The sequence below is a fragment of the Stenella coeruleoalba genome (genome assembly GCF_951394435.1).
Source record: "Stenella coeruleoalba genome assembly, chromosome: 2".
NCBI classification, from domain to species: domain Eukaryota; kingdom Metazoa; phylum Chordata; class Mammalia; order Artiodactyla; family Delphinidae; genus Stenella; species Stenella coeruleoalba.
In genome coordinates this window covers 101,931,919-101,959,879 of record NC_137147.1, presented here as the reverse complement: position 1 = coordinate 101,959,879, position 27,961 = coordinate 101,931,919, and the positions used below count along the sequence as shown (strand labels likewise).

Genomic DNA, 27,961 nt, shown 5'->3' with positions numbered 1-27,961 from the left:
CGGATTGGGTGGGATATGAGCTTTCAGAAGGAAGAGGAAGGTGAGGGTGTGAGGTTGAGCAAGGCCTTCTTTCTTTTGGAAGCTCATATTGTATCCTGCCCTTCTTTTAAATTTAAACCCAGTCAGTGGACCCTGTTTATTTAACTTGTGGAAGAGTGGGTCTCTCCGTTGTGCATCTGTTTTAGTCTTTCACTGTATCAGGAATCATTTGAAGGCTCATCCTGAGGTGGTGGAACAGTGGATTGTGTTTTAAGCCTTTATACTAAAAATAAATTTAGATACATTTTTAGGGCTTTGCTAATAAATCAGTGTTTAAAACAGCTCTGTAATACCACCCATTTTTCTTTTTCACTTGATTTTACGGTTTCAGTATTCTGATTAATTTAATTATTCTAATTTAATTAAAAGCTGAAAAGCCATCTTTTATCTTAGACAGTTTAGAAACCAAACTCTTTGTGTTTAATTAGCATCTTCCTCGTGCACTTATAAAAGAAAGTGAGAATTATTTGCTGTTTGTGTCATACAGGAGCAGAGCGACAGCCCTTTCCTAGTGCAGGGCCGGTGCCGAGCCCATGCTCAGTAACCTCATCTATTACAAGTGTTGTCTTTTGTTTCCTCCCCTGCCTTGGACTCTTTTCCTCCTGATAATATGTGGTTGGTATGAATTACCAAAAATAAAAAAGCACAAGTTCCCAAATAATAAGAATAATTAGCGTTAAGGGTTTGGGGTATACCTTCCTAAGTTTTTTTTTTTTTTGAAAATCTGGATATTTTGTCTGATGGTTTGGATTTGTGAGAGAGGACGTGTAAGGTACACAGGTAGGCAAGCATTGGAAGTGGGGGGATCGTGGGGCTCTTCCGAGGCCTTCATAAGGACTTTCTTCCTGCTGTGTGAGATCCAGCTGCACCTATGTTGTGTTGCGCACATTTAAAATTTTCTATTCAGTGATTTATGCATCTTCAAGACATGCTGTCTTATTTTTTTTTAACTTAAACACATTCGCTCAGTACATTACCATCACAATTTCAGATCGTCTCCAGCTTCAAGACCACCACGTCCAGGGCAGTGTGCCAGCTCGTGAAGGAGTATATCGGCCACAGGGATGGCATCTGGGACGTCAGTGTGGCGAGGACGCAGCCTGTGGTGCTGGGGACCGCGTCTGCCGGTGAGTCCACACCAGCCTCACTGCTGGCAGCCGTGGCCTGCCCTGGAAGCAGAAGTGGCCGAGTGGCGTTGAAACCTAAGCATGTAGAGGAGTCCGCCGTCAGGAGCCCCAGGGTGGTGTTAGAGAGACCCCCCCCTTTCTCCTCATTGGAGAGGAGATGCTTTTGAGAGCTAGTTAAGGTGCATAACCTAATAATCCTTCAGGAAAAAATTCCTAAAATTAAAAATGTGCTCACTTGTGGAAAATGACTGCCAGCCTGTGAAAAGTTACTCACTAGCTCCTACCTTTTATAGTGGAAATAGGAAATGCTAATGTCATTAGAATGATGAAGAAAGTTCTTTCTTTTGTTTAAGACTGTGTTCATATGTGAGCACCCCAGATTGTTTTGGAAATTACAGTTTCAGAAAAGAATACAGAGACCCTTTTCTGATATTTCTGAAATCTCACTTGGATAATTGGCATTTTGTTTCAGGTTTCCCTTATTAAGTCTCCTTTTTATCTTTTTATTACTGTGCCCAGAGAGGAGAGGTCCAAAGAGCATGTATTATCTCAAATAATTTGTAACTGGATTTGGATGCTACTTGCATTTGAATATAGCTTTTGATATTCTGAAAAGTCTTAATATTTCAACAAAATAACGAGCCCTTGACTCAAGTGACCCCTGTGTCCCAAGTCCCCAGCCTGGTGCCGGCAGTGCACAGTGCCTAGGCATTCAGGTCTCTAGGTTCCCCCTGCTGGTTCTGTGGCCTCGGATGGGTCACCGGCCTCCTATCCTCTCGGATCAATTGGATCACAGAGGAGTTTGAGCACAGTTGCACGAGGTACTGGTGGTGATGTAACTTCTCAGTTTTAGAATTTTTATCTTCCTCTTTTATTAAAAAGACCATAAAATCGGCAGCTCACTCATGTTCGTTTCAATCTTGCAGATCACACGGCTCTGCTCTGGAGCATTGAGACGGGGCGGAGCCTCGCCAAGTACACGGGCCACGTGGGGTCAGGTGAGCAGTGGGACCACGGAGCGTCCTCTCCCAGGGAGGGCCAGGCCTCTGCCTCTGACTGTGTGAGCTTCACGAAGGGGCAGCTCAGCTCCCTGAACAGCGTTGTCCCAAGGGTGGCGTAGAAAGCTGGCCACCTGTGCACACTTTGGAACTGGAACATGTGCACTAGCATCATGAACTGTGTTCCATTGGGAGGGTCCTCGGTGCAGAGGTGCTTTGTGCGTCAGCCCCTGGGATCCTGGTGGGTGTGGATGTGGGGCTTTTTCCTGTGGGCACTGGTGGGCAGATGTCTCTGTTCCTCCCAGCGCCCCGGCTCCAGGCCATGTGCCACGCTGCCCCCCGGCTCACTCACCCCTCACCCCTGCTGACAGGCTTGGCAGTGGTGTCCGCCCTCCGCCTCCACGGACTTGGGTGAAACCCCTTCCTCTGCGTGTCTTCCGTCCTGTTGGGGGAGGGAGTACCTGCTGTCCTGTCAGGACCGTGGCCAGGCTCCTCCTTCTCTTAGGGTACCTGCTCTCGTCTGTCCCTGTCGCCTCAGCGTGAGAACCAGCTCCTACCTTTCCACATGGAATGTCCCCGCCCCACATACACTCCTGCCTCATCTGCCGTCCCCTCCAGCTGGGACCCACTGTCTTCCCCCAGGTCTGTGTCTGGGTGGCTGCTGTTGCCTGCAGTGGATGTGACAGGCTAAATAGACAACCTAAACATTAAAGTGTTAGCCAGCCTGTATAAAAAATTCACAGCAGTCTCCTGCTCATCCCTCCTCACTCCTCATTTTCACTTCTCAAAAGGTGACCACTTTTAGCAGTTTTAAATAGTTTGCTTTTTTCTTCTATTTAAAAAACTAGTCTATCTTATTATTTCTTAATTTTGGAGTTTTCTACAAGGAAGTGACTCTTATTAAGGAGAAGGAGATTGGCTCACTTCCTCCCTCCATCCCTCTGTGCTCCTTGTCATTGTGAAATGGTTACGGTTCAACTTCCATTTAAATGGATGTTCAGGTTTTACCTACTTGTGGCTGCATCCATATAGTTCACAGCTCCCAAGCACGTACCTTACTTGCAATCCCCAGTTTTGCTTCCTCTGAAGGGAAAAGTGGCCTTTTATTTTGGTCTTGTTTCGTGCAGATCTGCCTGAAATGTGGCATTCCCTGCATGTCTGTGTTCCTTTGCTGTCACTCTGGCCCCTCCCTGAAGCCTCCCCTCCCTCTGACAGTTGGTGCCCAGGACTGTAGCACAGATGCCTGCAGTCTACCTCCTTTGTCCTCCTGGGCTTTCTCTCCACCTCTGTCCTCCGTTACCTCCTGTCTTCTGGACCCTGTTCTTTCTCTTTCTCCAGGGAAGCCTGTCTTTCAGTAGCTTCCTTCTTAAAGGGTCTTACAGGAAAAATTTTGAGACTGTAAAATGCTTGAAGAATGTATTTTACCTTTACACTTGATGGGTAGTTTGGCCGAGTATAGTCTTCTATGTAGGAAGTACTTTTCTTTGAAAATGAAGATAGTGCTCTGCTGACCTGTTTTTTTCTTTTTAAAAAATTAAAAATTTTTTTTTTCTTATAAATTTATTTATTTTTGGCTGTGTTGGGTCTTTGTTGATGCGCAAAGGCTTTCTCTAGTTGCGGTGAGCAGGGGCTTCTCTTGTTGCGGAGCTCGGGCTCTAGGTATGTGGGCTTCAGTAATTGTGGCGTGTGGGCTCAGTAGTTGTGGCATGCGGGCCTAGTTGCTCCATAGCATGTGGGATTTTCCCAGACCAGGGATTGAACCTCTGTCCCCTGCATTAGCAGGCATATTCTTAACCACTGCGCCACCAGGGAAGTCCCTGACTTGTTTTTTCATAGCTTTCAGAATTGATATTAAAAATCTAATAATGCTCTTTTGAATCTTGGTCCTTCATAGGCAGTTGGATATTTGTCTCTGGAAGACTTTAGGATTTGTCTTTTAGGTCTTCTTACAAAAGCATTGTGTTGGACATTTGGTGGGACTTGGCGGTCTAGAAATGTACCCCCATGTCCACTCAGTCACCTGCAATCACCCCCGTGTCCACTCAGGTGCCATCACCCCTGTGTCCTGTTGGCCCCCTGTGGTCACCCGTGTGTTTGCACCCTGGCGTTTCCCGGGTGCCTCTTCTCACTGTCTTCCGTCTCTGTTGCTATGAGTTTGTGCCTGTTTCTTTCTAGACTTGTCATGCACTTAGAGGAGTCTGAGGAGAGAGCAGAGCACAGGCTGCTTTGGGCACTGTCTTTGTCGTGTTTACGCCCTGCTTTTGCTTTTTCCACCTGGTGGTGCTGATTGTGTGACTGAGTTACTGTAACAGGAGAGTGTGGAGCCCTGGGGTTTTTAATCAGCACAGCTCCCTGCAGGTGGGTTGACGTGCCTAGCGCCTGCCTCCTTCCTCTTGGGTCCTCTGAGCAGAATGTGCCCACCTGTGGACTGGCGGAGCTGCCTCCAGAGAGGAGGTGCCCGAGGTTTGTGCCCTTTCCCCCCACGCACCCCCTAACCCCTGGCGTTAGGGAGCCGAGTGGAGCCGGCCGGGTGGGGGCATGTGTCTTGTTAGACACACACGATCTTGGAGCTTGTTATAAGGAACTGTGGTCTCTGGCCCCCTCTCTTCTATTCCTCATGTGGCTGCTGTGAGTGACATTAGCTGTGCTGTGAATAAGCTGCTGGTGGGGCTGTGGGTTGGCCCGACCCGCTGACTTTGGGCTTTAAGGCCTCGTTGCACCCACACATGCTGGGGTCCCCCCGCCCCACGTAGTGATGTTGTGCTGTTAACGTCTGTGTGAACAGTACTGAGAATAAACTGGCCCTGCAGCTGGTGGTCATTGGCGCCCACCATTTGCCAGATTCTTGGCTAAGCACGTTGCCTGCGTTCTTCACTTAAACCTTGTGGTCATCTGTGAGTATTACAAATGTTCCTGCTTGCAACACTGATTTGCTGGAGTTCACATAGACACCAGAAAGTAACAATTGATGGTTGAAATTGGGAGCATTAATACTGTTTGTTAGTAGTGTTTATTTGGGGCATTTTCTATTTAACATTTTTAAGGCAGTCACAGTTTTCACCAGCTCTTCCCACAGTTCTCTCTGGTCTAGTGTTAATGGTAAAAGAGCATCTTCTAGCATTTTTCAGATTCTTAGAAAAGTATCAATCTAATGGCGTACCTGACAGAGTCTTAGTGGAAGAGAGAACTTGCTGAGGTTTGGGAAGCTCCCTGTACGTCCTGTGTCTGGGCTGTGGGGGGTGTGGGCTGGCTCTCCAGTGCCTTGGGTCGGCATGTGTTGGGGTGACAGGGAGCTGCCGACTGGGAACAGTGACCTCCACCCTTCCAGCCTCTCGTTGTCTGCCTGAGGAGAGCTCCTTGGCAGGCAGGCAGGCTCCGGACCGGTCAGTCTCCGGGCAGTGTTGTCATGGGGCCGGAGCCTCCCCAGGACACCTTGGGCAGATTCCTGCATCTGGAGAGGAGACTGGGAGGGTATCATAACTGTTCTCATCTGGTCCCGATCCATTCCGATCCGAACCGTCCCTAGGCCATCAGGGGCTTGCCTTCTCTGAGTTCCTGAGTCTTATGGAACAGAACAGACTGGGTTTTTGGAAGGGTGGGCTTGTGGGCAGCTGGGTAGGCAATAAACAGTGTGCACCACCGTAATCTGCCTCTGCTTGTTATAATTATGTTTTCTTTTTTCATCCTGGTTTATTTTTAACTCTAGGTGACCTCCCTATGTATAAAAAATAGATTATTAATATCCTTTTTCTGTGTAGCCTATTCTTGAGCAGAATATTTAATCCTATTCATATTTAGTTACTTTGTATTGTATCTCTCTTCTTTTTTTTTTGGCCCCGGCATGTGGCACTACCTCTGTTCTCTTTAACTTACGTGTTTATTCATAGTTTAACTGAATTAGGATATTTAATATTGAACTATCATAGTTCCTTTAGTTTTTAAATTTAACTTTGCAATACATGCTATAATTATAATAAATATTGATATGTTCTTATTTTAAACCTGTTTCTGTAATATTTTTATTTTGCAGTAAATTCCATTAAATTTCATCCATCAGAACAGTTGGCTCTCACCGGTATGTTGATTTTGGTTTTTTATTTATTGAACGGTTATTGCTGATCTGAAAACAGCTGTCATCATTCCTTTCTCATCAGTAGCATCAGGCTTAGCCACACCTTTCACAGAAGTTAGTCGTTAGTAGACATTTTACAAATTGCACGAGAAATGAATAAAGAAAACTATACTGAGGGGTACTTTTTTTTTTAAATGAGTAGTGGATTGCAAATTAGGTGAACTTTTAATGTCAACTTGAACTCGGCCGCGTTCTCCTGGAGGTCTTTTTACAAAGCCCGTCCCTGCCACCCGCTCTTCCTGCTTGTGGGAATGTGCTCGCTTCTCTGACGCCGTCGGCACAGAGATGAGGAATTTAGCAGCCCCGAGTCGGGCTCTCTGCAGGCCCGCATCTTTACTCCTTCCCAGGCAGTTTCCTGGAAAGAGCTGTGGTACCTTGGGTTTGTCTTCATTTCACGTAGTTTAAAAACACCTTGATTATAGGGACTTCCCTGGTGGCACAGTGGTTAAGAATCTGCCTGGCAATGCAGAGCACACAGGTTTGAGCCCTGGTCTGGGAAGGTCCCATATGCTGGGGAGCAGCTAAGCCCATGCGCCACAGCTACTGAGCCCGTGTGCTGCAACTACTGAAGCCCATGCACCTAGAGTCCGTGCTCTGCAACAAGAGAAGCCATTGCAATGAGAAGCCCGTGCACCGCAACGAAGAATAGCCCCTGCTCGCCGCAACTAGAGAAAGCCCATGTGCAGCAACGAAGACTCATTGCTGCCAAAAATAAATAAATTTTTTTAAAAAAGCCCGTGTGCAGCAACGAAGACCCAACACAGCCAAAAATAAATAAGTAAATAAATTAAAATAAAAATTAAGAAAAAATAAAATGACACCTTATCATATTGAGTTTTTCCATAAAACTGTCTGACACCTGTGGACCCCCATGGTGTTTTGGGGACACGGATGGTAACCTGAAGGACGAGTGTTTGTCTAGATAAGAGGTCAGCAAGCTTTTCTGTAAAGGACCAGAAGTAACTGTTTTCATCTTGAGGCCACACGGTCTGAATCACAGCTGCTCAGCTCTGTTGCCACGGAAGCAGCAGAGATGGTGCACGGATGAGGGGATATGGCAGTGGGCAGTGACCCTTGTTTGTGTTTACAGGGTGGGTGGCTGCCTGGATTTGGCCCATGGGCCAGTTCTGCTTACCCCAGGACAGAGGACAGAAGTGGGACTAATCAGTGCTCTTACACTCAAGTCAGTCAGGTGGCAGGGTCCTTTGAGGGTCCAGTTTTAACAGGCCTCCCCCACAGAGCTAGTGGATGCCTGAATCAACATCTGGGGAGTAAAGGAGGCCAGGAGTTTAACCTAGTTATGTGGGCCATTTGTTTTGTGGTTGGGAAGAGACGGAGACCAGTGACAACCAGGCTGGAATGAAGGGGATGAAATCGAGACACGTCAGGAAGCGGCAGTGGGAAATGGAAACATAAAGTAGTGGCCTGGAGAGTGGAGCGCCAGACGGGGGTTTGGACAGGATGCTGACTCGGAAGGAGATGGGCAGGTCAGGCACTAAATCCATTCGACGCCACAAGACACGTGCCGCCATTTGCTGCCTTGGGGAAGCTGTGCAGCCACGCAGAGAAGGTGGGGTTCAGACAGTGCTGTCGTGGGGGCAGTGGAGGTGGCCCTTTCGCACGTCTGCGGGCCTGCCTGTGCCCCTCACCTGCCCTCTGTTTTTTCCCAAGTCCAAGTATCGCCTTGCGGCCTGGCTGGTGATAGCAAGGTCTCAGTACCAGGGGCTGCATAGCCAGCTGTGGGGCGCATCCAGGTTCAGTGAATGGGAACGTGCCCTTGAGTTATTTTGGGTTTCTGTTTTCTTAGGTTGGCCAGATGGGAAATAAAATCTGCAGCTTGTAAATTTTCTCTGAACCTTCACAGCTTTCCTCCCTAAGATGAAGGGGGGTTATTTTTATAGATAATCATTATCTTTGTGTACTTTTGCTATTCTCAGTAGCATTACATAGTCTCAGAAGTAGCTGTTTAAGTATAGTCAGTCACTTGCAATCCCTCAGGTACAGAATTTAGCAGGAGCCTAGCCAGCGCATGTTTGCACCTCGGGTAATTTCCCCTCTTTCTCTCCTCAGCTTCTGGAGATCAGACCGCCCATGTCTGGAGGTATGCGGTTCAGCTGCCCACTCCTCAGCCTGCAGCCGACACTAGTGTAAGCAGCACATTTACTTACCCTGAAAGCACGATATGGGGTATGTTGGTAGGTTCTGGATGCTTGTGAGTTTTAGGATAAACTTACAATTTGTGTTGTGGGCCAAATGTGTGTGTCCCCAAAACTCATAGGTTAGATAGAGTAGAGTCCTAACCCCCCACGAGGCTGTATTTGGAGATGGGCCTCTAAGGAAGTCATTAAGGTCAAATAAGGTCACAAGGGTGGGGCCCTGATCCAGTAGGATCGGTGTCTGTAGAAGAGGCACCTGAGGGCTCCCTGTACCTTCTCGTTGCACGCACCGAGGAGAGGCCATGTGAGGACACCTGCCAGCCAGGACGCGAGCACTCACCACAGCCAGAGGGCTGGCCCCAGCCTGGCTGCTGAGCGGACCAGGGCCGAGTCTTTGTCTGTATCCGGGTGTGTTTGCTTTCACTTTCCTTTCCACAAATGTTAAACGTTTACATTACTTCTTTAAAATTTTATGGTTAAGTTATACTTCTTAATATTTTATGTATTTGATTTTAGACAACTTGTCTGTCTTTCATGTGAGGTAAATCCTGTACGTCACTGGTGCATGTGATATCATTTGCATGTGGGTAAAGTTTTTTTTTTTGTGCCTGCTTCCTTTTTTTAAAATTTAATTTTATTTATTTTTTTATACAGCAGGTTCTTATTAGTCATCCATTTTATACTCATCAGTATATACATGTCAATCCCAATAGCCAATTCATCACACCACCACCGCCCCGCCACTTTTCCCCTTTGGTGTCCATACGTTTGTTCTCTACATCTGTGTCTCTATTTCTGCCCTGCAAACCAGTTCATCTGTACCATTTTTCTAGGTTCCACATGTATGCGTTAATATATATTTGTTTTTCTCTTTCTCACTTACTTCACTCTGTATGACAGTCTCTAGATTCATCCACATCTCTACAAATGACCCAATTTCGTTCCTTTTTATGGCTGAATAATATTCCATCGTATATACGTACCACATCTTCTTTATCCATTTGTCTGTCATTGGGCATTTAGGGTTGCTTCCATGACCTGGCTATTGTAAATAGCGCAACCATGAACATTGGGGTGCATGTGTCTTTTTGAATTATGGTTTTCTCTGGGTATATGCCCAGTAGTGGGATTTCTGGGTTATATGGTAATTCTGTTTTTAGTTTTTTGAGGAACCTCCATACTGTTCTCCATAGTGCCTGTATCAATTTACATTCCCACCAACAGTACAAGAAGGCTCCCTTTTCTTCATACCCTCTCCAGCATTTGTTGTTTGTAGATTTTCTGATGATGCCCATTCTAACTGGTGTGAGGTGATACCTCATTGTAGTTTTGATTTGCATTTCTCTAATAATGAGTGATGTTGAGCAGCTTTTCATGTGCTTCTTGGCCATCTGTATGTCCTCTTTGGAGAAATATCTATTTAGGTCTTCTGCCCATTTTTTGATTGGGTTGTTTGTTTTTTTAATATTGAGCTACATGAGCTGCTTATATATATTAGAGATTAATTCTTTGTCCATTGATTCATTTGCAAATATTTTTTCCCATTCTCACGGTTGTCTTTTCGTCTTGCTTGTTGTTTCCTTTGCTTTGCAAAAGCTTTTAAGTTTCATTAGGTCCCATTTGTTTATTTTTGTTTTTATTTCCATTACTCTAGGAGGTGGATCAAAAAAGATCTTGCTGTGATTTATGTCAAAGAATGTTCTTCCTATGTTTTCCTCTAAGAGTTTTATAGTGTCCGGTCTTACATTTAGGTCTCTAATCCATTTTGAGTTTATTTTTGTGTGTGGTGTTAGGGAGTGTTTAATTTCATTCTTTTACATGTAGCTGTCCAGTTTTCCAAGCACCACTTATTGAAGAGACTGTCTTTTCTCCATTGTATATCCTTGCCTCCTTTGTCATAGATTAGTTGCCCATAGGTGCGTGGGTTTATCTCTGGGCTTTCTATCCTGTTCCATTGATCTGTATTTCTGTTTTTGTGCCAGTACCATATTGTCTTGATTACTGTAGCTTTGTAGTATAGTCTGAAGTCAGGGAGTCTGATTCCTCCAGCTCCGTTTTTTTCCCTCAAGACTGCTTTGGCTATTCGGGGTCTTTTGTGTCTCCATACAAATTTCAAGATTTTTTGTTCTAGTTCTGTAAAAAATGCCATTGGTAATTTGATAGGGATTGCATTGAATCTAGATTGCTTTGGGTAATAGTCATTTTCACAATATTGATTCTTCCAATCCAAGAACATTGTATACCTCTTCATCTGTTGGTATCATCTTTAATTTCTTTCAACAGTGTCTTACAGTTTTCTGCATACAGGTCTTTTGTCTCCCTAGGTAGGTTTATTCCTAGGTATTTTATTCTTTTTGTTGCAGTGGTAAATGGGAGTGTTTGCTTAATTTCTCTTTCAGGTTTTGCATCATTAGTGTATAGGAATGCAAGAGATTTCTGTGCATTAATTTTGTATCCTGCAACTTTACAAATTCATTGATTAGCTCTAGTAGTTTTCTGGTAGCATCTTTAGGATTCCCTATGTATAGTATCATGTCATCTGCAAACAGTGACAGTTTTACTTCTTCTTTTCCAGTTTGTATTCCTTTTATTTCTTTTTCTTCTCTGATTGCCATGGCTAGGACTTCCAAAACTATGTTGAATAATAGGGGCGAGAGTGGACATTCTCATCTTGTTCCTGATCTTAGAGGAAACGCTTTCAGTTTTTCACCATTGAGAATGATGTTTGCTGTGGGTTTGTCATATATGGCCTTTATTATGTTGAGGTAGGTTCCCTCTGTGCCCACTTTCTGGAGAGTTTTTATCATAAATGGGTGTTGAATTTTGTCAAAAGCTTTCTCTGCATCTATTGAGATGATCATATGGTTTTTATTCTTCAGTTTGTTAATATGGTGTATCACATTGATTGATTTGTGTATATTGAAGAATCCTTGCATCCCTGGTATAAATCCCACTTGATCATGGTGTATGATCCTTTTAATGTGTTGGATTCTGTTTGCTAGTGTTTTGTTGAGGATTTTTGCATCTGTATTCATCAGTGATATTGGTCTGTTGTTTACTTTTTTTGTGACATCTTTGTCTGGTTTTGGTATCAGGGTGATGGTGGCCTCGTAGAATGAGTTTGAGAGTGTTCCTCCCTCTGCTATATTTTGGAAGTGTTTGAGAAGGATGGGTGTTAGCTCTTCTCTAAATGTTTGATAGAATTTGCCTGTGAAGCCATCTGGTCCTGGACTTCTGTTTGTTGGAATATTTTTAATCACAGTTTCAATGTCATTGCTTGTGATTGGTCTGTTCATATTCTCTATTTCTTCCTGGTTCAGTCTTGGAAGTTTATACCTTTCTAAGAATTTGTCCATTTCTTCCAGGTTGTCCATTTTATTGGCATAGAGTTGCTTATAGTAGTCTCTTAGGATGCTTTGTATTTCTGCAGTGTCTGTTGTAACTTCTCCTTTTTCATTTCTAATTTTATTGATTTGAGTGCTCTCCCTCTTTTTCTTTTTTTTGCTACTCTATTTATTTATTTTTAACATTTTTATTGGCATATAATTGCTTTACAGTGGTGTGTTAGTTTCTGCTTTATAACAGAGTGAATCAGTTATACATATACGTATATCCCCATATCTCCTCCCTCTTGCATCTCCCTCCCTCCCACCCTCCCTATCCCACCCATCTAGCTGGTCACAAAGCACTGAGCTGATCTCCCTTGTGCTATGCGACTGCTTCCCATTAGCTATCTGTTTTACATTTGGTAGTGTATATATGTCCATATATACACTACCACTCTCTCACTTTGTCCCAGCTTACCCATCCCCCCACCATGTCCTCAAGTCCATTCTCTAGTAGGTCTGCATCTTTATTCCTGTCTTACCTCTAGGCTCTTCATGACCTTTTTTTTTCTCTTCAGATTCCATATATATGTGTTAGCATACGGTATTTGTTTTCCTCTTTCTAACTTACTTCACTCTGTGTGACAGACTCTAGGTCCATCCACCTCACTACAAATAACTCAATCTTGTTTCTTTTTATGGCTGAGTAATATTCCATCGTATATATGTGCCACATCTTGTTTATCCATTCATCTGCTGATGGACACTTAGGTTGCTTCCATGTCCTGGCTATTGTAAATAGAGCTGCAATGAACATTGTGGTACGTGACTCTTTGAATTATGGTTTTCTCAGGGTATATGCCCAGTAGTGGGATTGCTGGGTCGTATGGTAATTCTACTTTTAGTTTTTTAAGGAACCTCCATACTGTTCTCCAAAGTGGCTGTATCAATTTACATTCCCACCAGCAGTGTATGAGGGTTCTCTTTTCTCCACACCCTCTCCAGCATTTATTGTTTGTAGATTTTTTGATGATGGCCATTCTGACTGGTGTGAGATGATATTGTATTGTAGATTTGATTTGCATTTCTCTGATGATTAATGATGTTGAGCATTCTTGTTGAGCATTCTTTCATGCGTTTGTTGGCAATCTGTGTATCTTCTTTGGAGAAATGTCTGTTTAGGTCTTCTGCCCATTTTTGGATTGGGTTGTTTGTTTTTTTGATATTGAGCTACATGAACTGCTTGTAAAGTTTGGAGATTAATCCTTTGTCAGTTGCTAAATTTGCAAATGTTTTCTCCCATTCTGAGGGTTATCTTTTCGTCTTGTTTATGGTTTCCTTTGTTGTGCAAAAGCTTTTAAGTTAATCATTATGTCCCATTTGTTTATTTTTGTTTTTATTTCCATTTCTCTAGGAGCTGGGTCAAAAAGGATCTTGCTGTGATTTATGTCATAGAGTGTTCTGCCTGTGTTTTCCTCTAAGAGTTAGATAGTGTCTGGCCTTAACGTTTAGGTCTTTAATCCATTTTGAGTTTACTTTTGTGTTTGGTGTTAGGAAATGTTCTAATTTCATTTTTACATGTAGCTGTCCAGTTTTCCCAGCACCTCTTATTGAAGAGGGTATCTTTTCTCCATTGTATATTCTTGCCTCCTTTTTCAAAGATAAGGTGACCATATATGCATGGGTTTATCTCTGGGCTTTCTGTCCTGTTCCATTGATCGATATTTCTGTTTTTGTGCCAGTACCATACTGTCTTGAATACTGTAGCTTTGTAGTATAGTGTGAAGTCCACAAGCCTGATTCCTCTATCTCCGTTTTTCTTTCTCAAGATACCTTTGGCTATTCGGGGTCTTTTATGTTTCCATACAGATTGTGAAATTTTTTGTTCTAGTTCTGTGAAAAACGCCTCTGGTAGTTTGATAGGGATTGCATTGAATCTGTAAATTGCTTTGAGTAGTATAGTCATTTTCAAAATGTTGATTCTTCCAATCCAAGAACTTGGTATATCTCTCCATCTATTTATCGTCTTTCATTTCTTTCATCAGTGTGTTATAATTTTCTGCACATAGGTCTTTTGTCTCCTTAGGTAGGTTTATTCCTAGGTATTCTTTTTGTTGCTGTGGTAAACGGGAGTGTTTTCTTAATTTCACTTTCAGATTTTTCATCATTAGTGTATAGGAATGCAAGAGATTTCTGCATTAATTTTGTATCCTGCTCCTTTACCAAATTTATTGATTAGCTCTAGCAGTTTTCTGGTAGCATCTTTAGGATTCTCTATGTATAGTATCATGTCATCTGCAAACAGTGGCAGCTTTACTTCTTCTTTTCTGATTAGGATTCCTTTTATTTCTTTTTCTTCTCTGATTGCTGTGGCTAGAACTTCCAGAACTATGTTGAATAATAGTGGTGAGAGTGGGCAGCCTTGTCTTGTTCCTGATCTTAGAGGAAACGGTTTCAGTGTTTCACCATTGAGGATGATGTTGGCTGTGGGTTTGTCATATATGGCCTTTATTATGTTGAGGTAAGTTCCCTCTATGCCTACTTTATGGAGGGTTTTTATTATAAATGGGTGTTGAATTTTGTCGAAAGCTTTCTCTGCATCTATTGAGATGATCATATATGGTTTTTCTCCGTCAATTTGTTAATATGGTGTATCACATAGATTGATCTGCGTATATTGAAGAATCCTTGCATTCTTGGGATAAACCCTACTTGATCATGGTGTATGATCTTTTTAATGTGCTGTTGGATTCTGTTTGCTAGTATTTTGTTGAGGATTTTTGCATCTATGTTCATCAGTGATATTGGTCTGTTGTTTACTTTTTTTGTGACATCTTTATCTGGTTTTGGTATCAGGGTGATGGTGGCCTCGTAGAATGAGTTTGAGAGTGTTCCTCCCTCTGCTATATTTTGGAAGAGTTTGAGAAGGATAGGTGTTAGCTCTTCTCTAAATGTTTGATAGAATTTGCCTGTGAAGCCATCTGGTTGTGGGCTATTGTTTGTTGGAAGATTTTTCATCACAGTTTTAATTTCATTGCTTGTGATTAGTCTGTTCATATTTTCTGTTTTTTCCTGGTTCAGTCTCGGAAGGTTGTGCATTTCTAAGAATTTGTCCATTTCTTCCAGGTTGTCCATTTTATTGGCATATAGTTGCTTGTAGTAATCTCTCATGATCCTTTGTATTTCTGCATTGTCAGTTCCTTCTCCTTTCTCATTTGTAATTCTATTGATGTGAGTCTTCTCTCTTTTTTCCTTGATGAGTCTGGCTAATGGTTTATCAATTTTGATTATCATCTCAAAGAACCAGCTTTTAGTTTTATTGATCTCTGCTATCATTTCCTTCATTTCTTTTTCATTTATTTTTGATCTGATCTTTATGATTTCTATCCTTCTGCTAACTTTGGCTTTTGTTTGTTCTTTTTTCTCTAGTTCCTTTAGGTGTAAGCTAGGATTGTTTATTTTAGATTTTTCTTGTTTCATGAGGTAGCCTTGTATAGCTATAAACTTCCCTCTTACAGCTGCGTTTGCTGCATCCCATAGGTTTTGGATTGTCATGTTTTCATTGTCATTTGTCTCTAGGTATTTTCTGATTTCCTCTTCGATTTCTTCAATGATCTCTTGGTTATTTAGTAACGTATTGTTTAGCCTCCATGTGTTTGTGTTTTTTACGTTTTTTTCTCTGTAATTGATTTCTGATCTCATAGCATTGTGGTCAGAAAAGACGCTTGATATGATTTCAATTTGTTAAATTTACTGAGGCTTGATTTGTGACCCAAGATGTGATCTATCCTGGAGAATGTTCTGTGCGCACTTGTGAAGAAAGTGTAATCTGCTGTTTTTGGATGGAATGTCCTATTAATATCAATTAAATCTATTTCGTCTATTGTCACTGAAAGCTTGTGTTTCCTTGTTAATTTTCTGTTTGGATGATCTGTCCATTGGTGTAAGTGAGGTGTTAAGGTCCCCCACTATTGTGTTACTGTCGATTTCCTCTTTTATACCTGTTAGCAGTTGCCTTATGTATTGAGGTGCTCCTATGTTGGGTGCGTATATATTTATAATTGTTATATCTTCTTCTTGGATTGATCCCTTGATCATTATGTAGTGTCCTTCCTTGTCTCTTGTAACATTCTTTATTTTAAAGTCTATTTTATCTTATATGAGTATTGCTACTCCAGCTTTCTTTTGATTTCCATTTGCATGGAACATCTCTTTCCATCCCCTCACTTTCAGTCTGAATGTGTCCCTAGGTCTGAAGTGGGTCTCTTGTAGATAGCATATATATGGGTCTTTTTTTTTGTATCCATTCAGCAAGCCTGTGTCTTTTGGTTGGAGCATTTAATCCATTCGCGTTTAAGGTAATTATCGATATGTATGTTCCTGTGACCATTTTCTTAATTGTTTTGGGTTTGTTTTTGTAGATCCTTTTCTTCTCTTGTGTTTCCCACTTAGAGAAGTTCCTTTAGCATTTGTTGTAGAGCTGGTTTGGTGGTGCTGAGTTTTCTTAGCTTTTGCTTGTCTGTAAAGCTTTTGATTTCTCCATCGAATCTGAATGAGATCCTTGCCGTGTAGAGTAATCTTAGTTGTAGGTTCTTCCCTTTCATCCCTTTAAGTATATTATGCCACTGCCTTCTGGCTTGTAGAGTTTCTGCTGAGAAATCAGCTGTTAACCTTATGGGAGTTCCCTTGTATGTTATTTGTCGTTTTTCTCTTGCTGCTTTCAATAATTTTTCTTTGTCTTTAATTTTTGCCAATTTGCTTACTATGTGTCTCGGCGTGTTTCTCCTTGGGTTTTTCCTGTATGGGACTGTCTGCACTTTCTGGACTTGGGTGGCTATTTCTTTTCCCATGTTAGGGAAGTTTTCAACTATAATCTCTTCAAATATTTTCTCTGTTCCTTTCTCTCTTCTCCTTCTGGGGCCCATATCATGCGAATGTTGTTGCGTTTAATGTTGTCTCAGAGGTCTCTTAGGCTGTCTTCATTTCTTTTCATTCTTTTTTCTTTATTCTGTTCCACAGCAGTGAATTCCACCATTCTGTCTTCCAGGTCACTTATCCGTTCTTCTGCCTCAGTTATTCTGCTATTGATTCCTTCTAGTGTATTTTTCATTTCAGTTATTGTGTTGTTCATCTCTGTTTGTTCTTTAATTCTTCTAGATCTTTGTTAAACATTTCTTGCATCTTCTCGATCTTTGCCTCCATTTTTTTTTTTTTTTTTTTGCGGTACACGGGCCTCTCACTGTTGTGGCCTCTCCTGTTGCGGAGCACAGGCTCTGGACGCGCAGGCTCAGCGGCCATGGCTCACGGGCCCAGCTGCTCTACAGCACGTGGGACCTTCCTGGACTGGGGCACGAACCCATGTCCTCTGCATCTGCAGGCAGACTCTCAACCACTGCACCACCAGGGAAGCCCCCTCCATTCTTTTTCCGAGGTCCTGGATCATCTTCACTATCATTATTCTGAATTCTTTTTCTGGAATGTTGCCCATCTCCACTTCATTTAGTTGTTTTTCTGGGGTTTTATCTTGTTCCTTCATCTGGTCCATAGCCCTCTGCCTTTACATCTTGTCTATCTTTCTGTGAATGTCTCATGTGTGTAAAGTTTTAATGTTGGTAACAAAAGAGGTTGCATGTTGAGAAGAATGAATCCACAGGTTTAAACCACAAACCCCTCAGTTACATGCTTGCTTTTCCTGTGGGATACAGATGCACCTTCTTTGGATAATCATGCAGGGTCTTAGTTATCCTTTTTGGTGACTTGATCTTCCTAGTTTCTGTTGAGGGTGGCTTTTTGCTGTAGAGTCTACACACACTCAGCCCTTCCCTGTGCTGCTCCTGTGGGGGGAAGTTTCGCCAGGCAGAGGACGCTGAGTGATTTCATATAGTCGAGCAAACGTTAGGTTTCCATTTACGTTTTGGCTGTAATTGTTAGAGGATGATAGTAATCTTCCAGTTTTCATATCTCTGCCTGTGAATATTCCTTTAGTTTTTCTCTTTTTAATCCTTTTAAATGTTGTTCTATTTAGAGATGGGGTAAGTAATTAATGAATTCCGGTAATGAGTAGGAATGAGTTTTCCTTAGATAAGTGGTCTTAACAATTCATTTTTAATTCAGTGTATTATGTATTTAATTTTAACACAGATTTTTCCCTCGTGGAATTTCCAAACTGTCATGTGCTGTGCTTAATGCACGTGTTCACTCAAGAAACAGTGAGCACTGGAGGAGGACGGGGCAGAGGTGTGCATGAAGACTGATGCTCAGAAAGTTCAGAAAATGAGTTTATGTTGTATGGATTTCCTTTTCCAAATAAAATTTAAAAAGCACCAATTTTGTCAGAGGGACTATTACATATAATACTTAGATTAAAAAACTTAATAGTTTATTTAGAATGTAAGGTTGACTTTATTTTCTTTAGGATTTTGTTTGTGTTGGATGCAGGGACTTTTCTTGCTTGAAACTTGCTGCCTCAGGGCTTGGAGGTTCCCTGGGGACCCCAGCTTGAATTTGAGATGCACCTGAGGTGTGGTCGGTGCCGGGACCACTCCGCGATCTGCCATGAAAGGAAGAGCAGGTGGTGCTCCCTCATTACTGCCCAGCCCGAGCCTTGTGCTTGGATGGGCAGCACTGGTTTTCTTAAGCTTTGCTGGCTAGTCTCGGCTCAGGTTACATCCCTCTATTGTGTGTGTATACATGACATACATCCGTGTGCTGTGTGTCCATGTGTGTGTATGCACGACATGTATTTCCATACCTATGACATCTGCTCCCGTACCCATGTGTGTGCACTTGTGCCCAATGTGTGTCTGCCTCCCGCTGGCCCATACGCTCTGTGAGGCGGGGCCCCAGGCCCACATCACCTCCTACATAAGTTCCACGTGGACATGCCAGGCAGCGGCCATCTCCCCTTCTCTGCTGTGTGACCAGCATGTGGTCTGGCACCGTATAAGCACCTGATAAATATTTGTTGAATGAATACACCGTATTTTCTTAAAGACCTGAAGCCTAGGGTGACTATTAGGTTTTTTGTTTTATCCTTAGCTTTTGATAAAAGATTATTGATAATGTAGGAAAATAAAGTGAACTCTAATGTCTATTAACATAGCAATAGAATTCTAAACGTGTTTTAAATAGGCTTCTGAGAACTGAATGTTCCTTTTTTTATTGTGACAAATTATTGATTTTCAGTTGTGTTTAGTTTTATTACTTTTCTCCTAATCTGTGGTGAAAACTTAAAATGTTGAAAATCATTTTATTTTCCCCTTTTATTGGTTAGTGGAAATGAACTGTAGCTCATTTGATGTTGTAGCCACCTCATTTTTTCTTCTTATGTTTGGCCCAGGGTTTTAGCCAAGTAGGAGATGGTGAAGTTGATACACAGTCACTGAGCACTACTTAGTACCAGACACCCACTGGTGTTGGTCGTAACGTTGGTTAAGTCCTAGAAGGACAGACAGTAACAGTGCGATTGTGCAGCCGTGTCTGGCAGCCTCAGGATTCCCAGGGAACCGCCTCTCTGCTCTCCCCCAGCAGCAGCTCTGTGGCGAGGACGAGGTGGAGTGCTCCGACAAGGACGAGCCCGATGCAGACGCGGACGCATCCAGCGACTGTCCCACCATCCGGGCGCCACTGACATCACTTAAGAGCCACCAGGGAGTGGTCATAGCCGCCGACTGGCTGGTCGGGGGCAAGCAGGCGGTGACGGCCTCGTGGGACAGAACGGCAAACCTGTATGACGTGGAGACGTCGGAACTTGTTCACTCCCTGACAGGTGTGCAGGCACTGCATTCCCGGTTGTGTGCAGACGACGTCTCGTCTAGAAGGACTCTTGGTTCTCTTGGTGCAGCTGTGATTTTCAGAGCTCCTTTATGATTAATAGAGCTGTTGGTAGTTAAATTTATCTTATCTTCGGGGGAGTTAATTGCATCTAGATACATGCAGTATCCAGATATTTGAATGTGGTTGTTGTATTAGTTTTCTTTTGCTTTGTAACAAACTTCCACATGCTTAATGTCTTAAAATAACATGAATTTATGACATTGTGCCCCTGGGTCAGGAGTTCTGGGCACATGCTCGCTGACCCTCTGGTTCTCAGGGTGTCATGGGTGGAGTGAAGGTGTTGGTGGGGACTGTGCTCTCACCTGAGACCTGGGGTCCTCTTATTGCCTTTGGGAGGATTCCTCTTCTTGTGGCCCATGACTGAGATCCCGTTTTCCTGCCTGTTGTCAGCTGGGAGCAGTTCTCAGCATCCAGAGGCTGCCCTCAGTCCCACGTGGCCACTCCAGAGGCATCTCACCATGTGCTGTTGGCTTTCTTCTAGGCCAGCAGGAGAGCATCTCTGCCGGGACCCTTTGAAAGGGTCCACCTGACTAGGTCAGGCCCATCCAGGACAATCTTTCTTTTGATTAACTCAAAGCCATGTGATTTGGGGGCCTTAGTTATATCTTCAGAATCTGTTTTGCTTTCAAAATGTACCGAGATTACCAGAGCATTTGCAGGTTCTTCCCAAACACAAGGGCAGGAATCCTGCAGGGTGTGTACCAGGGCTGGGCATCTCTGGGCTGTCTCAGAGCTCTGCCCATCACAGGCCTTTGTGCGTGTTTATCGGTGAGTGCCTTTCCTCATTGAGTGATAAAGGTTGTGTTCTACCGAGTGCTCCACCTGTGTATTATTAGAGGTTATTCTGCAAGTACGGAATTTGGAACTGTACTTATTTACACACTCAGCCTGTTGGAGATCTGCCTGACCTTCCAGCCATCGGGGTCAGGAGTGTCCCACCCATACTTGTCCTGCTCTTCCAAATGCACGAGGGGAAGGAACACGGGTCCCACCTCAACCCCACACACCATTCCCGCAACTCCTCTTACCGGCAGCATAGCAGGGGCCTACCTCCCTGTGACCATCTGCCCTTCGTCTTTGTCGCAGGGCACGATCAGGAGCTGACGCACTGCTGCACACACCCGACCCAGCGGCTGGTGGTGACCTCCTCCCGCGACACGACTTTCCGTCTGTGGGACTTCAGGGACCCTTCCATCCACTCCGTGAATGTTTTCCAGGGCCATACGGAGTGAGTCTCAGTTGCTTAGATGTCTCTTTTTAACTATTCGAGAAAGAAGTTTTGCAGGTAGACGTTAAGACTCGGTTCTTATTTTAATTTTCAGTGTTAATTTCCAACTCCACTGTTTTTCAGAATGGCTACTCTCCCAAAACACTTAGCTCCATTTTGGAAGATTTCACTGATGTCCCCTCCTGAAACTGGAGGTGGGCAGGAGGTGGGGAAGGGCCAGGAAACGCTCGGGTCATGGCGTGAACAGCAGAGCGGTTCCCTGCCCCTCCTTGTCCTCGCGCTGGGCTCGTTCTTGTCTAGTCTTGACATCACGCATGTTTGCAGGGCTGTTCCGGGAGAGTCCCCATGTCCCACCCTCTGCCTGGTGGGCAGAGCTGCATCCCGACAGCTCGCCCCCCACACGCTTTTTCTCACCCCATGTGACCTTCCCACTGAGTGATGCCCAGCCTCCCAGCTTCTCGGCCTGCAGTCTGGCCCTCTCCCGGTGGCCCTGTGCAGCCCCCGCTGGCACTCCTGTCACCCGCAGCTCCCAACCATGTCCTGTCACCTGCCCCCGCTGTCCTGCAGGGTCCCTCCTGTACAGCAGTGCGTCCGTAAAGGCCAGATCGCGGCCATATCAGCGAACGCTTCTTGGCAGATGAACCTGCTTGTCGGCTGCTCCAGTCTGATTTCCCGTCTTTGTCACACAGTCCTGTAAACGAATCCATTTTCTGTGTTTAATGTTAGGTACTAAATTTTAGATTTAATGTTCAAAATTAATAAATGTTCAAAAGGAAGCCAGGACAGTGTTCTTCTGGAAGCTCGAGGTCAAGAGGTTGGTGTGTGCAGCCCCAGGGACTGCCCGGCTGAGTGTGGGCTTCAGTGGGAAGGCCGTCATCTGTCAGAGGGGCGTGCTCCTGCTATGGGGACCTCGGGCTCCCCCAAGTCCCTACCTCCTGTGGCCGGTCCTGTTTGTGGAGGGGGGATCCTGCTGGGGTGCCCAGGGGCCCAGGAGCAGCTGCTCTTCCCTGCTTTTCAGGCAAGTCACTCAGGACCCAGGGAGCAGAAGGGACCGTTCGGTCACAGTGCGCTGGGTGAGCCAGGACTCTGCCCACACAGCCCTACTCCTTAGTCTGCACGTCTTTTTTCCACGTTTCTCATTTTAAAAGTTTAAGCATAACATAAAAGTTGAAAGAATAGTCAGCAAATCCCCAATTACCCTTCTCCTAGGATCACCCATTTTTATTTTTCCACATTTGCCTCTGTCTCTGCAGACACATGTGCAAAGGGCTGGATGTACAGCACGCACTCGTACTTTCTTTGGCTGAGGCTGTGTCTTTGAGAATAAGGACATTCTCTAAATATCATGGTATCATTTCCACCTGAGAAAAATTAAAAACAGCCTGTGACAGCTTCTGACATCCAGCCTATGTTCACATTTATCCCTGTTGTCCTCAGAGAATCTTTTATGTTTTTTTAAGGTTTAATTGAGATTCATTCATTACATTTAGATACTATGTTCCTTGGTCTCTTTTAATCTTGGGCAGTTCCACCCATTTTGTTATCATTATTTTTTGTGACGTCGAGTTTGTGTGTGGAATGCAAGCCAGTCTCATGTGGAACATGCACCCTCTGCATTTCTTCTGCGGCTTCCTTTCTGCCGGAAGTCTCATAGCCACTGCTGTGTGTGCCGCGTCCCACCCATCACTGCATGACTGGGGATGCTGGCCTGGACCACAGGTAGTGTCTGCCAGGTGTCCCCGCAACCGTGAGGGTTGACACGTTGAGGTGCATCTTGTTTCTCAGCGATCTTCCACCCAGTGAAAGGTCTGATGTCATCAAGGGTCCTTGCCTGAATCAGTTATTCCTTTGAGAGTTGGGAAAGGATGGTTTTGCTGATTCTGTCCTTTCTTCCTGCGTAAGCTGGCGCTTTATTCATTGGCATGGTTGAGAGTTAGTGCAGCCTCGCGGACCCTCCTACTCTAGGGTGATGGGCCTTTGTGGCCGTGAGTATGAGCGATGCTCAGGCTGTGCCAGATTCACCGCCGAGCGCCCCATGGCTCCTCTTCCACGAGACCCTCACTTGGCCAACTTGCCACCCTGGCCCGGCAGGCGTCTGTCCAGACTCACCCTGTGCTGTCCGCCCCAGTCTCCTCACTGAGCTGGCCCTGCTGGTGGTCCTGGACCGAGCAGAATCTGGCCGGAGATCCAGGGCGGGTGGAGGAGTCTCGCATGGAGGGCAGGCAGTCCTTGTGGCGCACGGGCCTCTGCCCTGCTCGCTTGAGCCTCCCCTGCTGCACGGGGTAGGGTAGACCTGCGGGGGCAGAATCCAGGAGGCTCCCCTGGTGAGTGTGGAGCACGGTGAGGACTCGATGAGTCCTGATGGCCTCCTGCCCGTCCGTGGGTAAACCGAAGCAGAGTCCTCAAGATTGCCGGACTCTGAATTTGGTTCCAGGGAGCTCTGTCTCCATGTTATTTGAAGGGTCTTTTGGTCACATTCTATTTTCAGTTGCTCTATTTAACTTCTGAAAGTTTTTATTTTGTTTTGCACAAAAAGCCAAGAACTTACTTGTCTTACTGGGAGTCGATGGAAGAGCCTGGTGTAGCTTTGAGAGCATGGTAGCAGTGGCCTGTTCCCACCTGTCTTCTCTGATTGTGGAGGGTAGTAAGTACTGTGTCATGTTTAAAATACCTGTTTAGTTGTTGGTCTGTTTTTGCAGCTGGTAGGTGTGTAAAACGACGGTTGTTTTGGAGAGAGACATGAGGAGTGTAACTGGGGATGAAGGACTTATTTCCAGTATGTGACACAGTTTCTTAGGTTTGTTTTCTCTAATGGGATCAGGAGTGGCTTAGAGTTGACAGGGTGCTGGGTCCGCCCCTGGGGGCCTCTCCCAACCCCGACCTGAGACGTCGGTTCACGCTTGAGTTCACTTTTACTACGAGGACACAGGAGCTTTTGGATGGTAATAGAATATACGTAAAGTACCGCTCTTACTTAGAGTATTTACGTTTTCTCTTTTCTTGCTCTGTTAGGATGAGCTAGCATATTTCGTTGATGTGTAGATACAAACATCAGTTTTAAAAAGTTCTCTCTTTGGTACTAATTTCCTGCAGTAAGTGTCAGAGAAGGGGAATCTTCACCTTTTTTCAAGCCTTCGTGAATTGGTGGGCTGGGTGAGGGGCTGGCTTTTTTGTTTCCTGTCGACTTTACGGTTGTGGCTGCACTGGGGCCCACAGGCCTTGCAGAGGCTACAGGCCATGTGGTCAGCAGATGGGGCTGCAGGCTGTTCTCTCCCTTTTGGAACCACCATCCCACGTTAATCAGCTGTAAGCCTCTGAGAATGACTGCAGTTTGGAAAAGCAGGAAGTGAGACATTTTACAGGCTTTCAGTTAAGGACTCTTCCTAGTCCCTGACTTAACTGCTGCCTTTTTGTGTCTGGCACGGGTCTTCTGGGGTCGAGCCATATGACACGTGGTATCCACGGAATGTACTCCCTTTGCACGGGGATGTAAGTGTGGACCCACGAAAAGGCGTCCGTTATCAAAACCAGAGTAGAGGGAGCGCTGTTCACTTTGATCAGTCACATCTCCAAGCAGCTCCGGGTGTCCTGCCTCCCTTCACATCTGTAGGGATGCCCATGACCCCCCGTGCTTGTCCCTATCTGTCCACCGGCCCCAGCGTTGGCTGTCCTGCCTGCACTTCCAGCCAGAGACAGTTGAGATGTCCTCTCGGGAGCTCACTTCAATGCCTGCAGAGCTTGCTCCTGGGCTGGGAGGTGACTGAGTTTTCTGGGATGGTTTTCTTGATCCTTTTAACCCGATTCTTTTCTGAACATTAAAAGCAACACTCAGAAGTGCTGTTCTCTGGAGCATTGCTGTTCTTTCCTTGTGTCGCCCTAAAATGTCCACGTGGAATGTTTTCAGTGGATCGTCACTTAAACAGAGGCTGTATTTCTTAAAATTACGTGACCACATATTTCACATTACTATGATGTGGAACACACTTTGGAAAAGCCTGTCTTAGGGCATATTTTCATTTATAGGAACTCAGCACAAATTCTTTAGTAAAGTATGTTAGACTCTCACATCTTTCATAATGTGAATAATTCAGTTACCTATATGGGTAATTTGAATTTTCTGTGTTGCGTTTTCTTAAGGCAAGATGTAGTGGTATAGGCTTCAACATGACTGGCTTAGTTCTGCAGTCCAGTTTCTCTGGGAGCTGGGGGAGAGTTTATTTTTTCCCTTTTCATTTTCTTTTACCAGGTCTTCGTTACTGGGTGTGGGATCTTTAGTTGTGGCATGTGGGATCTAATTCCCTGACCAGGGATCGAACCTGGGCCCCCTGCTTTGGGAGCACGGAGTCTTAACCACTGGACCACCAGGGAAGTCCCCTATGCCTTTTTGAGAAAGTAGGGTTTCACTGAAAGATAAAAATCTGTAGTCAAATGGGTCCCCTTGAGATTTGTGCTGCATTATTTTTGGTGGGTAGAGAGGGCTCCCAGATGGAAGGTCTGTTTTAAGGTTTTCCTCATAAATTTTTAGAAAAGACAAAAAATGAACCCTTTTCTTTTTTGGTATGTTATGTTTATTTTCACTCTGTATTATGAAATTTTTTCATTATATTAGGAATTTTAACATAACAGGATTTACTCAGTGGAATTGGGGGGCTGTATTATTAGACTAGCGTTTAGTGGCCCAAAGTGTACCAGTTTGCATGAAAAGTAATTTTAGAAACCTTATATGACAAACTTTTCCTAATAGTGGGAATTGTAATGTGTGCTATTCTTGGAAATAATAGAAATGTTTAATTGGAAAAATTTGGAATGTCATAGGAATTTCAACTCTTGGCAGTTTCTGTCTTATGTATTTCTGTCATCAGCTGGAATTGAAATCCAGTGCTTTTTATCTGAAATGAGCTAAATCCTTATGTATTCATGTGTTTTCCACCTGACAGTGTAACTCAGGGAGTGAGCCACTTCAAGACAGCCTGGTGGGGACAGTGCCTCGGCTGCTCTGCGTACCTTGTGCTCAGTCGGTGGGGCTGGACTTTGACCTTGTGGGCTGTGGATACAGAGACGTTCCTGAAAGTGGCTCTACTATAACAAAACCTATACTTAGGTTAAAACCACTGCTGCTCTTGAGAGATGCCCGTGTAGACTGTCCTCTAAAGCAGGGGTCCCCAACCCCTGGGCCGCAGACCGGTATGGGTCCACGGCCTGTTAGGAACCGGGCCGCACAGCAGGAGGCGAGCGGCGGGCAAGCAAAGCTTCATCTGCTGCTCCCCGTCGCTCCCATTACCGCCTGAACCATCGCTCCCATTACCGCCTGAACAAACCCGCCCCCCTCCCCGCCCCGTGGAAAAATTGTCTTCCATGTAACTGGTCCCTGGTGCCAAAAAGGCTGGGGACTGCTGCTCTAAAGGGAGGCTCCTGATCCCTCTCCTCCCAGCACCGCTGCCTCCTGTGGAGCTTGGTAGAGTCGTCACCGCCACCCCCCCCCGCCCCCCGTTTTTTAGATTCATTTTGTTTTGTTTCAATTGCTATAAAAAGGGACTGACAGTTGAGGCAGTCACTGGTCATTAAGCTTCCCCTGTGGGTGGCCGATGACTCCAGTCTGTACCCAGCTGACAGTATTTACACGTGCGAATAAGCTCTGGCATTGAAAATATCTGAAATAAGCTCAACGCGGGTAAAATATCTGAGAATGCAAAGTTTTTTGTTTCTTTCTTTTTTGCCTTAATTCTTTTCATATGATTTTAACTTCATCCCCCAAATGTGAACTTAGGTACTTTCTTGTCTAAAGAAAATAAGACATGGCATCTAACAAAAACTTGGTTTAAAAAAGTTTAGAGATTATAATGATTGCTTTAAAGTTATGACATTTTCATAATGCTTCTCTTGCCAGATACCCAGAGATCTAAATTCTGGATCTTATGCTTACGAAGGTGAAAGTAGCTTTGAATTTTGTGTCGTGCTGTTGACAGTTTTCTTTATGCTAGTTTTTTTTTTTAAATTAATTAATTAATTTATTTTTGGCTGTGTTGGGTCTTCGTTTCTGTGTGACGGCTTTCCCCAGTTGCGGCGAGCGGGGGCCGCTCTTCATCGCGGTGCGCGGGCCTCTCACTGTTGCAGCCTCTCATTGCGGAGCACAAGCTCCAGACGCACAGGCTCAGTAGTTGTGGCTCATGGGCCTAGTTGCTCCGCGGCATGTGGGATCTTCCCAGACCAGGGCTCGAACCCGTGTCCCCTGCATTGGCAGGCAGATTCTCAACCACTGCGCCACCAGGGAAGCCCTATGCTAAGTTTTAAAGAGAAAAAGTGTTTTGACAGTGTGATACTTTTAACTGGGTGGTGGTTCGATTTAACTGTTGAATTCTGTGCTTGGTCAGCGACACAGCATGTGTGCAGGCCTGTGCTGGAGGCGGCGGCAGGTAGGGGTGGTTGGCAGACCTCTGCGCTGGGCTGAGAGTCTGTCATTCCTGGTCTTGGTCTTCAGCCCTCGTCTGTGATGAGGAGGAGGAAGAGGGGTAGCAATGACTGCTGGAGGAAGGAGAGGCCCGGGGCACCACAGGGGCCTCAGAACTCGAACCTGAACTTCCCCCAGTTTACAGCCCCTTCTCCATATGCCTGGGAGTCTGCTTCTGTCTTCTGTTCGCTTGGGTAGATTGAAAACAGTTTCATTTGGGGAAGTGTAGAGACTTACGTAATTTCTGGCAATAGATGGTTGATATCTGAGGTTACCATCAAACCAAGGCTGACAGCGTGAACTCCCCATAAATTGCCCCGTTTCCGATTTTCTCAGCTCTGTTTGCCCAAAGACTCTGCTCAAATTCTTAGAGACTGGAGTGGCAGCCATGGTCTCAGAAATGTGATCTGACTGCAGTGGTTATGAATCAGTGGATGTTTGTCTTGTCATGGAAATGGGCAGAGGGCATGAGTGGTGGTGCGCGGCAGCTGCCGGGTGGGCGTGTGCACCTCGCACACGTGGGCACTTTGTGGAAAGATCTTGGGAGTGTTTCTGTCAGCGGCTGAGGAGCCATCTCCTTCTTGCTCGCTCACCTTGGCTTTAGAGGTAGGTAGTGGATATACAGTAATTTAGTTACTGATCCCTGGTGATACATTTAAAAGTTGTTTGAA

At 44.7% G+C, this 27,961-nt stretch overlaps 1 protein-coding gene across 4 annotated transcripts in view; it reads left to right on the top strand.

The window, feature by feature from the left end:
- WDR37 (WD repeat domain 37) overlaps nt 1-27,961 on the top strand; it is a 61,752-nt gene that overhangs the window by 23,216 nt on the left and 10,575 nt on the right. For 3 of the 4 annotated variants that reach the window (XM_079912961.1, XM_079912962.1, XM_079912960.1), the window contains exons 6-11: nt 1,031-1,166; nt 2,093-2,164; nt 6,195-6,239; nt 8,367-8,443; nt 19,306-19,546; nt 20,701-20,842. In XM_079912961.1, coding sequence (XP_079769087.1) covers nt 1,031-1,166; nt 2,093-2,164; nt 6,195-6,239; nt 8,367-8,443; nt 19,306-19,546; nt 20,701-20,842 — 713 coding nt within the window. The remainder of the gene's footprint in view (nt 1-1,030; nt 1,167-2,092; nt 2,165-6,194; nt 6,240-8,366; nt 8,444-19,305; nt 19,547-20,700; nt 20,843-27,961) is intronic. The other variant, XM_079912963.1, reaches the window with a different exon arrangement.